Here is a 13784-nt window from a genome sequence, read left to right on the forward strand (position 1 = left end):
CTAGGTGGTAGATGACTCTCATCAACGATACAATACCACCACTTTTCTTATTGGAGGCTTGAAGTGATGGAACACATGTTTAGTATCCAGAGAAAAGGTCCTGTAACCCTCCTCTTCCATCATGCAGTATGATTGATGTCTTTTGAGGTTATGATGGACACCATGGCAAGATACAATCTTCCTTACATTTTGAGGGTACAACTCTAAAATGGTGTTTGCAGGCTATCTGCTAGATAGTTCACTGGACCAAACCTATTGGTAACTCTCTAGGAGTCTTCCAGATCAGCTAGTGTATAATCTTGCTGCCTCTACTCTGCCAGATAGTAACTGATGGGAGTCTGGGCAGTATGTATGTATGCAGGGTTGTTTGTTTGTTATTTAGTTTTTAGGAGCATTAGCAACTAAGGCCATATTGCTCCGGGATATGCTCCATCCTCCATATTTGGTGGTGACGGGCTTGAACCCCGGTCTAATCAAGAAGCGTGTGCTACGCACTGCTGCTCCGTCCCACCTGGCTACGGAGGCGCCTTGTATGCAGAGGACATTGTCAAGGCCACGTTATGTCAGGGAGCTTGATATATTCTTGCATATATTTGAGCAGTTGCTCTTGACATTTCAAATGCTTTTGATCATATTTGTCATAAATGTCTCCTAAATAAGCTTCTATATGGTTTGCCAACTGTTTTTTTGTAATAGGGTACCAAGTTTTGTCTCTGACCACTTGCTGCGAGTGATGGTAGATGGCTCTCTGCCTTCTTACTTCTCCACTATTGCTAGTGTTCCCCAAGATTCAGTTCTTTCTCCCACTGTTTTCCTCTTATATATTAACGACCTTCTTCCATTGACTGGAAATCCTATCCATAGTTTTGCTGATGATAACACATTGCATTCCATCTTCCAGAGAAACCTTACCCTGCACAAAAAGCTTCAACTTCTCGAATATCCACTACCAATTCCTTAAATGCTGACCTCCAGATAATTCTCCATTGGGAAAAAGATAATTTAGTTGATTTCAATCCTTTTAAAACTCAGTCCTGTCTTATATATCTCAAAAAAAGATTCTTCTGCTTCTATGCTTATCTTCATTGACACTCCGATTTCTATGCAAGATCATATATCTCTATTGGTGGTTACTGTGGCTTTTAATCCCTCTTAGCATAAGCACTCCTCTGCATAAAAAAAAAAAAAAAATGGGTTTTCTATTTTGCTGTCAGCGTTACTTTTCTTCCAAAAAGCTGTTCACTCTGTACAAATCGCAGATTCATCCTAATGTGGATTATTGTTCCCACATCTGGAGCGGTGCCCCCAAAACTTCTCTGTCTTCTAGATTTCATTCAAAAGAGGGCAGTTAGGTTAATTACTGACTCATCTCTAACAAAGTCTTTCCACTCTCTGTCTCATAGACAGTTTCTGCTGCATGCTTTTTCTATAAATACTTCCATGGGCACTGTTCTTCTGAATTGGCTTCTATAATCCCTCCCCCTCTCTCTTTCAAACCAGTCCAAACACTTGTCACAACTAGTCAACATCCTTTTACTGCCCAACTTCAAACTCACAGAATCAACTTTTTTTCCTTCCTCATTTATTCATTCAGTTTCCATTTTCTGGAGCAACCTCCTGTCATACATATTTCCTGAAAATTACAATCTACCGAAATTCAAGTCTAATGTCAATAAGTATCTTCTTTCATCTTCTCATCCTTCTTTCCATACATGGTACTAAGTACTATAGGTTCTCATACCTCTCTTGCTTTGGGTTTTCATAAAAAAAAAACACCAGCTTCTGTGAGTGCATTGGGTTAATCTATGAGAAGTTTTTTGTTTTTCTTTACAGAAGAATTATTATCGGTATTGCTAACAAATATTATTGATATTCAGTACCAAGCATTTAAAACCATTTTTAATTGCAAAATATTGGAAAGCTTGACAATTGTACATATCTTGGTTTTTTCTATTGCCTTTGTGCAGATAACATGCCTGTCTTCTAACAAGGACAGTGACTTGAAAGAACATCTTCTATTTGGAACAATGATTGTCTTGTGTTTATATCTTTTAAAAGGCATATATTTTTATGATACTTTGGCAACTGAAACCATATTGTTTCAAAGCCCGGTTAGGAACCTCTGAATATTTAGAAAATATATGCAATAAAACAGCAGTAATGATAATCTTAAATAAATGAATAATACAATATATGTACAAGGTGATAAAAAATGCCCAGGTTAAATTGCATATACATTGTGAAATACCTTACCTTCAGAATTGATTGTGTTATCACAGAATGCAATAGCCTTGGGAATTATGCTACCCTAGCACAAGCAACTTTCTGAAAGAGAACTTAACAGTATGACTTACCTAATAGAGAACTATGTGCTCTTAGTTAAAATATCTTAACAAAATGCTAGCATGGTTTGAATGTAGTAGGAATTTCACATATTGGTTGCAGAAAAGCTCCATGCAGATCTGCAATAATCCAGTCAGCCAACAAGTGTGAAAAAACTGGCATTGTGACTGGTAATAAGAAGGGTTCCATTGGTAGTACATTTCTTCAAAACATCATGTTTACAGAGAAGTTTTACTTTTATTTTCAGAGATATATTAATAAGCAGAATATAAATTTTAGAATAAAAGTTTAAGAAACCTTGCCCTGCACAAACAGCTTCAACTTCTTGAATATCCTGCATAGTACACGCTTCTTGATTAGACCGAGGTTCGAGCTCGTCACCACCAAATACGGAGGATGCGGAAAGGTCAGGGAATGACCACCGCATATCCCGGAGCAATATGGCCTTAGTTCCTAATGCTCCTAAAAACCAAAACAACAACAACATTTTGAATATCCACCACCAATTCCTGAAATACTGATTTTCAGGAAATTCTCCAGTGGGGCAAAGATAACATAGTTAATTTCAGTCCTTCTAAAACTCTGTCCTGTCTTATATCTTGCAAAAAGGAGTTTACAGCTCTTATGCTTATCTTTGATGGCACTTAGATTTCTAGACAAGGTCACATCTCTATTAGAGATTACCCTGACTTCTAATCTCTTGGCGCCTCCGTAGCCAGGTGGGAAGGAGCAGTAGTGCGTAGCACACGCTTCTTGATTAGAGCGGGGTTCGAGCCCGTCACCACCAAATACGGCAAAATGCGGAAAGGTCAGGGAATGACCACTGCATATCCCGGAGCAATATGGCCTTAGTTGCTAATGCTCCTAAAAAAAAACGAAAACAACAAAAAAAAAAAATCTAATCTCTTTTGGCATATGCACATCACAAACATTACTTCCTGCTTCCTGAGTATCAAAAGACTGGGTTTTCTTTTTTGCTGTCGACGTTACTTTTATTCTAAGCAACTACTTACTCTGCAAATCTCGAACCTGCCCTACCATAAAACATTTTTTCCACATCTGGGGTAGTGCCCCCCAAAACCTCTCTCAGGCTTCTAGACTCCATTCAAAAGATTGCAGTCAGGTTAATTAATGATTCATCTATTACAGAGTCTCCCCTCTCTTTGCCTCATAGACATCTGTTTCTGCTGCATGCCTTTTCTGTAGACATCTCCATGGATGCTGTTCTTCTGAATTGGCTTCTGTAATTCCCCTCACTTTTTAAAACCAGTCTGTATTACAATTAGCCATTGGAAGTGATGTTACTTCCAATGACTAGTTGCACTTTAAGGGTTGTCCTTTAAGATCCTTTTCAATAATGGTATAGCCAATTATGCTTTTCTTGTTTCTGTTATGCTTTCCCCACATAAATTATAGCTATGTGGAGAGAGCATAGTAGAAACAAGTAAATTATAGCTTTATCCTGAAGTACTCTGTTTGTAAATACTGTCAGCATGTCAGATCCTGGAGTTGGTCATCATAACATCGTATGACCACATTTTCAAAAATCGAAATCCATTGTGAACAGTTTTCAAGAATGTGATAGTCTGTTTTTCTGACTATTGATCTTTCACTCTACTTTACTAGCAAGTCATGTTTGTCTGTTTTTAAATGCATTACACTAAAAATTCCAGATGTTTCTTTGAGTCCTGTAAGACTGTATACAGCTTGCAATTGACAATGACCATTTTTTTCATTTGCTCATTTCTCAGTTGGGGCAGCAATTTTTGCTTATGCCCCAGATGTTAAAAATTTTAGGAAGGCCTTTTCACAATAAACTTTTCTGTTTTATTTATCATATGATCCTTGTATTATACAAAACAATATGTTAATAGAAGAAGAACTCTTTATTGCATACAAAACACATACGCCGTACACAAATACCCTTCATGGCTATAAGCCAGGGTTTTACAGTAAAGGCTAATACAATGTAATAAACAAGGATGAGATAGGAGCATATCTGTCTTACAGGCATGATAAAATTCTCAGAGGCCAGATACTTGTATCCTTTAATTTGTTTTCTTTATATTTCTTTAGCCTGGAAAATCCAATCCTTCCGTTTCACTTTGGACAGTTGATCTGACAACCAAAAATCCTCCAGAACAAGTTACCCCACCAAAAGAGTATGAAGACTTGTAAGTTTAGTTGTTTATTCAGCTAAGGTAAAGAAAGCCAGTGCGAGAACCATGGGAAACTTTTAGCAGCCAAAAGCATTTCCCGGTACCACAACTTCATCCCTGCATTCTTGGTAAACAGATGGTGCATGTTATCAATAGTGGCAGTAGAAGTCAAAAACGATGTATTGATTAGTTTTTTCCTTATTATTAAAAGCAGATTATCCGAGTTCATGAGTGGGCTGAAATTTACTTATGGGTACACCCTCCAGACTAGGGTCATAGGATGTTTATTCCACCTTTCCCACTGTTTTTACCCGATACAAAAATGACTTCTGCAGACGGTGGGATTATCGGTAGTTGTAGTAGAAGTCAATTTCCTATCGAGTTAAAACAGCGGGGGGGGGGGGGATAAACACCCTAAGACTGAGGCAGTCTGGAGGGTGTGCCCGTAAGTAAATTTCAGCCACTAAAGCATTACACTCATGAACTCCAATAATCTGCTTTTACTAATGAGAAAAAACTAATCAATACATCGTTATTGACTTCTACTGCCACTACCGATAACACGCACCATCTGTTTACCGATGGTGCGTGTTACGGAAAAGCTGCAGTACCGGAAAACGCATTTGGCCGCTAAAAGTTTCCCTTGGTTCTCGTGTTGGCTTTCTTTACCTTCGCCATTTATTCATTTCAAAAATTATATACGTGATATCTTACTAAAGAATTAAAGGAATGACTTCTCATTCTTATTTCAATGCAACAACCTTAATATGAGTATTAGTACTAGTATGAGCAATGGTCACATGGTGCAAGGAAGCCTATGGCTTATGCTGCACCAGACACAAAATAAAAGAAATAAATAAATAAATAAAATAAAATAATAATAATAAGAAGAAAAATTTTAAAAATAAATAATTAATAAGGGAAAAGGAAATAGACAACCTATGCATTTCCCTCCTCCCATAGGTAATTATCCAGCTGATGTTTGAATTTCCCCAAACTGTCAGCCTCTATCACCCATGTAAGTAACTTATTCCAGTAATTTATAACTCACTGGCTAAAATAAAACTTCCTGTAACTTGGAATTATGGCCCCTACTTCTAGAATCATTTATAACCATGAAAATTTCATCCTCATTCATTTGACTTATGCCTCTTGGAGCCTTAAACACCTCAATCAAGTCTCCTCTAAGGTGCCTAGTTTCCAAGCTCTGCAACCCACATATTCAAAGTCTTTCCTCATGTGGACACCTTTTTGTCGATCTCTCCAGGCGAGAAACCCCCTCTTTGGACCCTTTCAAGAAGCACAATGTCTTTCTTTAGGTGCAGTCCCCCATACTTGAACAGTATTCCAAGTGTGGTCTAACAACAGCCTCATATAACAAGATTATGACTTCCTTATCTCTACTAGCAATTGTTCGATAAATCATCGATAGAACACCAGGGCCTTCCTTGCAACCTGTCTACAATGCTTGGAGAACTTATGTCTGACTGTATCATAACACACAAGTCCCTTTCCTCCACTACTGACTTTAGTTCAACTCCACCAAGTGTATAAGTTATTTTGAGGTTACTGTTCCTCAGGTGTAATACCTTACACTTTGCTCGATTAAAGCATAGCTGCCATTTTGCTGACCATCCCTGAAGTCTATCTAGGTCACTCTGAAGAAGCTCTGCTTGGCAGTGATCATTAACTACTCTACCAATCTTGACATCATCTGCAAATTTAGACATCACGCCCTCTATCCCTTCATCTATGTCATTCATGAAAATCAAAAACAACAATGGTCCCAATACTAATCCTTGGGGAACCCCACTTCTTACATCAACCCAATCTGAGGAATAACCATTTATCAAAACCCTCTGCCTTCTGCCCTGAAGCCATCCATCTCTCCATCTAAGGATTTTCCTGTGATTCCAACCTGTTCCAGCTTATAAAGTAACCACTCATATGAGACTGAGTCAAATGCTTTGCTGAAATCTAAATAAACAATGTTGAAATTATTCCCTAACTCCAGCTCTTGAGTGACTCTGTCAAAATAGCTAACCAGATTAGTTAAACATGATTTTCCCTTTACAAAACCATGCTGAGTATCCTTCAGAATCCTATTTTTATCTAAATGATCCTGAATTGTATCCTTGATCATTGTCTCCATGACTTTCCCTACTGCTGAAGTTAGACTGACCGGCTGGTAATTTCCCACTTCACTCTTAGAACCGCCCTTATGTTTCGGAGATATGTTGGCACTTTTCCAATCCAGTGGAATCAATCCCAAGTCCAGTGATGGACTCACTTGCCACCTCACTTAAGATGATAGGGTATATGCCATCAACCCCAGGAGGTTTACTGGCCTGTAGGCTTGAAAGTTTTTTTCATTAAATAAAATGTGAAATTTCAACATCATTAATTACATTTTTTAAACTTCACTATCCCATAATTTCTCATTGACACAAAGGGTTTTTCTTCTATAAATGTTGATGCAAAGTAACTGCTGTGTTAATCTGCAACTTCAGCTGGGGTATTTAATACTATCCCATGTCCATTACAGAAGGGTCCGATCTGGTTTGACCTCTTCTTTGCATTTATATATGTGAAGAATTCCTTATCCCCACTCTTTACTCTCTTTGCCAGCCTAACCTTTTCTATGGCACTGTTACAGATCAATTTGTAGCTGTTATAGGCTTCAGTACTTTTTATTGCTCATTAACTTTTCCTTACCATCTTTTTCTACTCAAGTAATCTGGCAACTTCCTTATTCATCCAACTTGGAATCTTCCTCATGGAGTATTTTTTTTTAATGGTATATAAGCATTCAAGGCTTCTGTGATTAATGTTTTAAAGGTATACCATAATTCAGTTGTATTCACTCTCTGTAAGATATCTGAGAGCTCTGAGCTGAGAATTCTAGAGTTTTGTTATTAAAAATTTGTACTAATCCACTTTATTTAATTAGTATTAACACAGTTTTAATTTCAGCTAATGATTTTTGATTTGGTCAAAGAAAGGAAGATGTTTTCACAATAGCATTTTATGGTTTTTTTTTTTTTTTAAGCTAAATACCCTCATAATGTATGGAGCAGGGAGTTAAATTCTGGGGAAATATGTAATGATATAGGGATGTAATGAACAGTAGGGTATCTTATTGGCCCTGAATTCTCTTATGATGCAGTCAGCTACTGCAGCTACCAAAATACATTGCAAAAAATTTCCCCCCTTCCCCAATATAAGTTATAATATCTTCTCCTGCTTCCAGCTGCAGTACCAGTTCTGGGAGGGCGCCTCCGTAGCCAGGTGGGCAGGAGCAGCAGTGCATAGCACACGCTGCTTGATCAGACCGGGGTTCGAGCCCGTGACCACCAAATACGGAGGATGCAGAAAGGTCAGGAAATGACCACCGCATATCCCCGGAGCAATATGGCATTAGTTGCCAATGCTCCTAAAAACCAAATAACAAAAACAAAAACAAAAAAACCAGTTCTGGACAATTCTGAACTTACAGTATTTGAGAAAGAAGTGTTTAAGGAATGTATGTTCAAAGCTAAGGAACATTATTACTCAACTCAGCTAAAGAAATGGAATTTGCAGTTCAACAAGGTTGCTTTAGCAAAATTTTAATATACACAAATTGAAATGTAGCCTACTATCCTTCCTGGGCAAATGCTACTCTCATATACTCATTTTCTATTGATCTTCTCCTGACTAATTTATATTCTTAACTCTCTCCTTTGGTGGAGTACCACCTCTGCTGCTCCACAAAGAAATAACTTCATCTCACAGTTCAAGAATAAAAACATAGTTTTCTTGATTTAACTTAATTTTTATGGAAGTCTGTTCCACCAACCAACTACCTGCTGGCTAAAGGCAAATTTCTGCACATCTATCCCACATCTGTCTTTCCTCAATTTGAATTTATGCCCTCTCAGGTGATTATTCTGAGCAAGAGGAAGAATCCCATCAGCATTGAGCATGCTCAAACAATTCAAGGCTTTATACACCCCAATCAGATCACCTCGCAGGTGCCTAGTCTCCAGACACTGTAATCTGCAAAACTTAAGCCTTTCTTTGTAAGAGCAACCCTTTGTTCCATTCACTAATCTTGTTGCCCTTCTCTGTACTCATTCCAACAGCTCTACATCCTTCTTAAAATGAGGCCTCCAGACCTGTATACAGTACTCAAGGTGTGGCCTGACCATTGCCCTACACAAGGGGATAATCACCTCCTTATCCCTGCTAGAAAAATTCCTGTATATCATTGACAAGACACCATGAGCTACCCTTGCAGACCATCTGCACTGCTCAGAAAACTTCATATCTGCCTGCACAATTACCCTCCTAGTCCTTTTCAATCTCTACCACTGTAGTTGATACGTTACTCTGGAGTTACTGCTTGCCATATGTAGTACTTTACATTTGTCAATGTTAAACTTCATTTGCCACCTCTCAGCCCATCTGCTAAACTTTTCTAGATCCTGTTGCAGCAACGTACTGTCATTAGTGTCCTTAACAACCCTGCCAACCTTTGTATCGTCTGCAAACTTGGACATTAAGCTTGATATACCATCATCAATATCATTTATAAATACAGAAAACAACAATGGACCCAACACTGAACTCTGAGGGACTCCACTAATAACATTAGTCCACGATGAGCAGTATCCATTGATTACCACTCTCTGTCTTCTCCCACTCAACCATCCCTTTATCCATAGCAGCAATTTTCCTCCAATGCCACACTGCTCCAATTTGTTCAGCAGTCTTCCATGTGCAACAGTATCAAAAGCCTTTCTAAGATCCAAATATATGATATCAAAGTTATTCCCTGCATCCAGTTCCTTTGTAACCACATCATAGTATCCAATCAAATTGGTCAGGCAAGACTTTCCCTTAACAAAACCATGCTGTGTCCGAGCTATAACTGAAGTCTTGTCTAGATGATCCTGCAGTGCTTTTTTAACCAGTGCCTCCATTAATTTTCTTGGAATGGAAGTTAAACTAACAGGTCTATAATTAATTGTGTTGCCCTTTTATCCTCCTTTGTGAATTGGGATCACATTTGCACATCTCCAGTCCATGGGTACCTCCCCTGAGTCCAGAGAAGCTCTCATAATTATAGCTAAGGGTTTGCTTACTTCCTTTGCTGCCTCCTTTAATATAACTGGATAGATCCCATCCACCCCGGATGTGAACAGTGTAACAGTCATACTCAGTGAATTTTCTTCAAAGTTTTGTATTTACCCAACTGAACAAAAAAAAACTACATTTGGAGGAAGATGCTGACTCTTTGAAGAACTCATTCAGTAGTATTTCTGATTCAGTAAGCTCACCAACTAATGACAGAAGTAAAGAGCAAGAAGAGATGATTGAAAAACATATGGAAGAAGCAGATACAGAGGAACAAATTTGCAGTGATTTTTGCAAGAATTTGCAGTGATTTTGCAAGGTCATAGTGATGAACTACGTAGCTCCAGCAAGATTATTTTTATTTTTTTTTTTTTTGGAAAAGACAAAACAACAAAGGGGATGTCACAGTTTCCTAAAGCAAATACTAGAACTTTATTTCACAACATAGTCACCCACTTTCCTGGTGTTACAGGTTCTGCAAAAAAACAGTAAGGGTATTTTAGAGTGTTGGAGCAGTTTCTTCACAGATGACATTTTGAAAATTATTATTGACTACAAAAATAAACATATTAGTTCCATCAAGGAGAAACATAGCAAGGAACCGAGCTGCAAAATCACCTGAGCAATCAGGAGTAAAAGCCATTTTCAGTTTTCTGTATTTATCAGATGTTACAGAAGGCAGCAAAATGAACATGGAAGACTCGTGGTCTATAGTTGAATTAGATATCAAATTGTTTCACTGGGTAATGTCTAAGTTACATTTCCATTTCTTGCTGAGAGCTATACAGCTTGATAGTAAAGGGATAAGGGAAAAAGGGAAAATAATACTCAATTAGTAAACTAGTTGACCTGTTCAGGATATTTTTGAGGTTTTATTGAAATCTGCAGGAAACCTTGCAACATTAGTGGTATACAATACCATTAGTGACATGTTAAAAAAATAAATCAGGGGGAGATGTAGTTTCTAACAGTAAAGTCCAAGCAAACTCAGAAAATTCAGGTTAAAAATTTGTGCATTGATAGATGCAGAAAATGTCTTATACTTCCAATCTTGAAATATATGCAAGGATGTCACCATGTGGTTCTGTCAAAATAGATAATAATCCTGCAATAATAGCTTGAAAAGACTGTGCAAGAACATAATCAGCTTGGGATGCAACACAGCCACAGATAACTGGTTCATCAGATATCTGGAGGCGCCTCCGTAGCCAGGTGGGAAGGAGAAGCAGTGCATAGCACACGCTTCTTGATTAGACCGGGGTTCGAGCCCGTCACCACCAAATATGGAGGATGTGGAAAGGTCAGGAAATGACCACCGCATATTCCCGGAGCAATATGGCCTTAGTTGCTAATGCTCCTAAAAAAAAAAAAAAAAAAAAAAAAAACAGATATCTGGAAATTGAATTAGTACAAAACTACCAGTTTTCTTGTGTTTCCACAGTTAGAAATTATAATAAACAGATTCTGCCTATTTTCCTGTCTAACAGGAATAAGAATGAATTGTTTATTTGGTTTCCAAGAACATTACACATTGGGTTCTTACATCATATGAAATATCTGAAATCTAAGAAGAATTCCCTTCTATCAACTATGATGCAGATATTAGTGAACCCAAGGGCAATATGAAGAAACCTGAAATAATCAGTTTTCTATAATTCAGCAAATCAGGCACAAACATAGCTGATAAATTATGTACAACATACAGCTGTGCTAGGAACATCAACCACTGACCTATAGTTAGTTTATAAATTGTGTTGAATATAGCAGGAATCAATAGGCAAATTATTTATATTTATGATAAGACGTAAACTTTGTGGAAAGAAGAAAAATTTTGAAAACGTTAGCCGTAAAGAAGCATCTGAACATTTGGAAAAACAGTGAAATATTGTGTGCTCACTTTTAGGTATTAAAAGAGCAGCAGAACTTCATCTAGCTCAAAAAAAAAAAATCAGGAAATGTCAAGTATAAATTGCAAGAGAAAGCAATTTATCTTCCAAAATTTCTTATTATGTTCTTTTATTTTCACACAATAAAAAAAAGAACAGAATAAAGAGATACAAATCTGAAATATGTGAAAACTTCATTTATATGAACAGAGCTATTTATTTTGCAATTATTATTATGATTATAACAGTGACTAAATTCTAAAGCTAAAAACTATATTTTTTACATATTTTTGTTCTGAATTTTGTAAACCTTTTAAATAAATAAATGTGATATTCAGTTAAGAATATAAAAAATAAGATCAGATAAATATTAAAACACAGACAAAACAGATTATAAAAATCCAATAAAACATAAAGATAAAAATAAGATAAGAAGAATAAAATAAAAAATATAAAAGAAGTAAGATTAAAAAATATGACAAAAAAGTTCTTCAGTCCAAGAGACAAAGCGCCAGCATATGGGCCTGCATGAAACAAAATTCCAGTGAAATGAAAAAAATAAGATAAAAATTAAGAAAGAAAAAAAAAATAAAAAAAAAATAAAAAAGATTACTTTTTTAGTCCAAGAGACAAAGCACCAGCACATGGGGTGTATGAGAAACAAAATGCCAATATCTGGAATACCCCCATGAAGTGAAACTTCAACGGCGATGTTATTTGTTAAACTTCACACAAGTATTTCAATTTGAGGGATGATTGACCTTTATGAGTATAAATTTTAAGGAATGCCATGAAAACATTATTAATATTAGTGATTCTTCTTATTTACTTTTGTTTGATATTTTGCAACTGAATATTGTAAGTCATGATTAATAAAACACTTTTTCATTAAAATCCAAAAAAATTATTTTCTTATAATTAAAAAAAACAACTAGCTGTACCTGTTGCAAAAATTTTGCAATTTTTTAGCAGAGTTTTTCTCTAGCTGTCCTAAAGAAATGTAGTCATGTTTTGTCATGAGCAGGCAAGCTAGTATGCATTGAATCCTTTCTCCTTTCTTGTATCTGAGGAAACTTATAAATTTTCTTTGGTTTCACCATCATTCCGATTATTCAAAATGTGCACATTGTGTAACAATTTCGCACGTACAAAATGTAGTCGAGTCTGTATAATACTTCTTTTAAAATGACATTTTTTATATTCTTGTGCCCTTCTGGTAACCTTATCTTAACATGCTGGAATGATCTGACCTGAGACATTGCTACATACAATTGGCCATGATTAAATACAGGGTTAGTAAGTGAAATTCCGACTCTATCAAACATTTGCCCTTGACTTTTATTTATAGTTATTGCAAAATCCAGCCAAATAGGAAACTGCCACCTCTTAAATGAGAATAGCAAAGTCGAATCGGATGGAATCAAATCTACACGCGGTAAGAGTGCCCACGGTGTGAGAAGTGGAATGGAATTCTAGCGATTAATTCTTTCAAGGTAGGCAGCGCTAGTAGACAAAACTGGCCCATTCCATAAAATAAAACTATTTGTAATTTTTATATTTTCCCATTTTTCTGCACACCTAGGAAGAAATATCTTCAATTTGAGACCACGTTCAGCCCGATCAGTTAGGCCTATCATTCACAATGGCCGTCTCAAGAAAACGGCTTCCATATTAATATATAGATTGCATACAACTGTGAGCAATTATGTTCCATTAGTGGCATGACCAATAGAGAGTTAATGATTATGAAACATGAGCTGCAAAAGAACTTTCTGTGTTTATTCAGCAAAATTATAATGTGATGAAATTAATTTTATTTTAATTTTTTTTATTTCCCAAAACTTTTGCTTTTAGGGATCATTACTTCACAGCAGTGAAATGGATTGACAGCAACAGCTTATCTGTAGTATGGCTGAAAAGGGTACAGAATTCTTCCATTATCTCCATTTGCAGAAGTTCAAATAAATGGAATTGTGTAAAGGTAAGTAAATATGTCAAAAAAATATTGATCTCCCACTCAACTTCCTCCTTGCTAGAGGAAGTTGAGTGGGAGATCAATCTAGTTTTTAGTCTGAGATTGTAAAAGTCATGAGGACACACAAATTTGTCACAAAAGTAATGTACACTGTACACGTGCCCCTCACTACATACACCTGTGCAGCTGACATTTACAGGATAATAAATTGTGGTTTAGCCTCAGTATTAATGTGCTTGAAGCAGAGTTCCTGAATTGAATGTTTCTCTAGAGGCATTTTAAAAATGGATGGTGATATTGCTT

At 36.6% G+C, this 13784-nt stretch overlaps 1 protein-coding gene across 1 annotated transcript in view; it reads left to right on the forward strand.

The window, feature by feature from the left end:
- LOC150088762 (dipeptidyl peptidase 4-like) overlaps positions 1-13784 on the forward strand; it is a 238037-nt gene that overhangs the window by 151852 nt on the left and 72401 nt on the right. The window contains exons 10-11 of the mRNA XM_090370316.1: positions 4420-4517; positions 13361-13487. Coding sequence (XP_090226442.1) covers positions 4420-4517; positions 13361-13487 — 225 coding nt within the window. The remainder of the gene's footprint in view (positions 1-4419; positions 4518-13360; positions 13488-13784) is intronic.

Source organism: Mastigoproctus giganteus, chromosome 3, assembly GCF_048544385.1.
Source record: "Mastigoproctus giganteus isolate SK-2022 chromosome 3, ASM4854438v1, whole genome shotgun sequence".
NCBI classification, from domain to species: Eukaryota; Metazoa; Arthropoda; class Arachnida; order Uropygi; family Thelyphonidae; genus Mastigoproctus; species Mastigoproctus giganteus.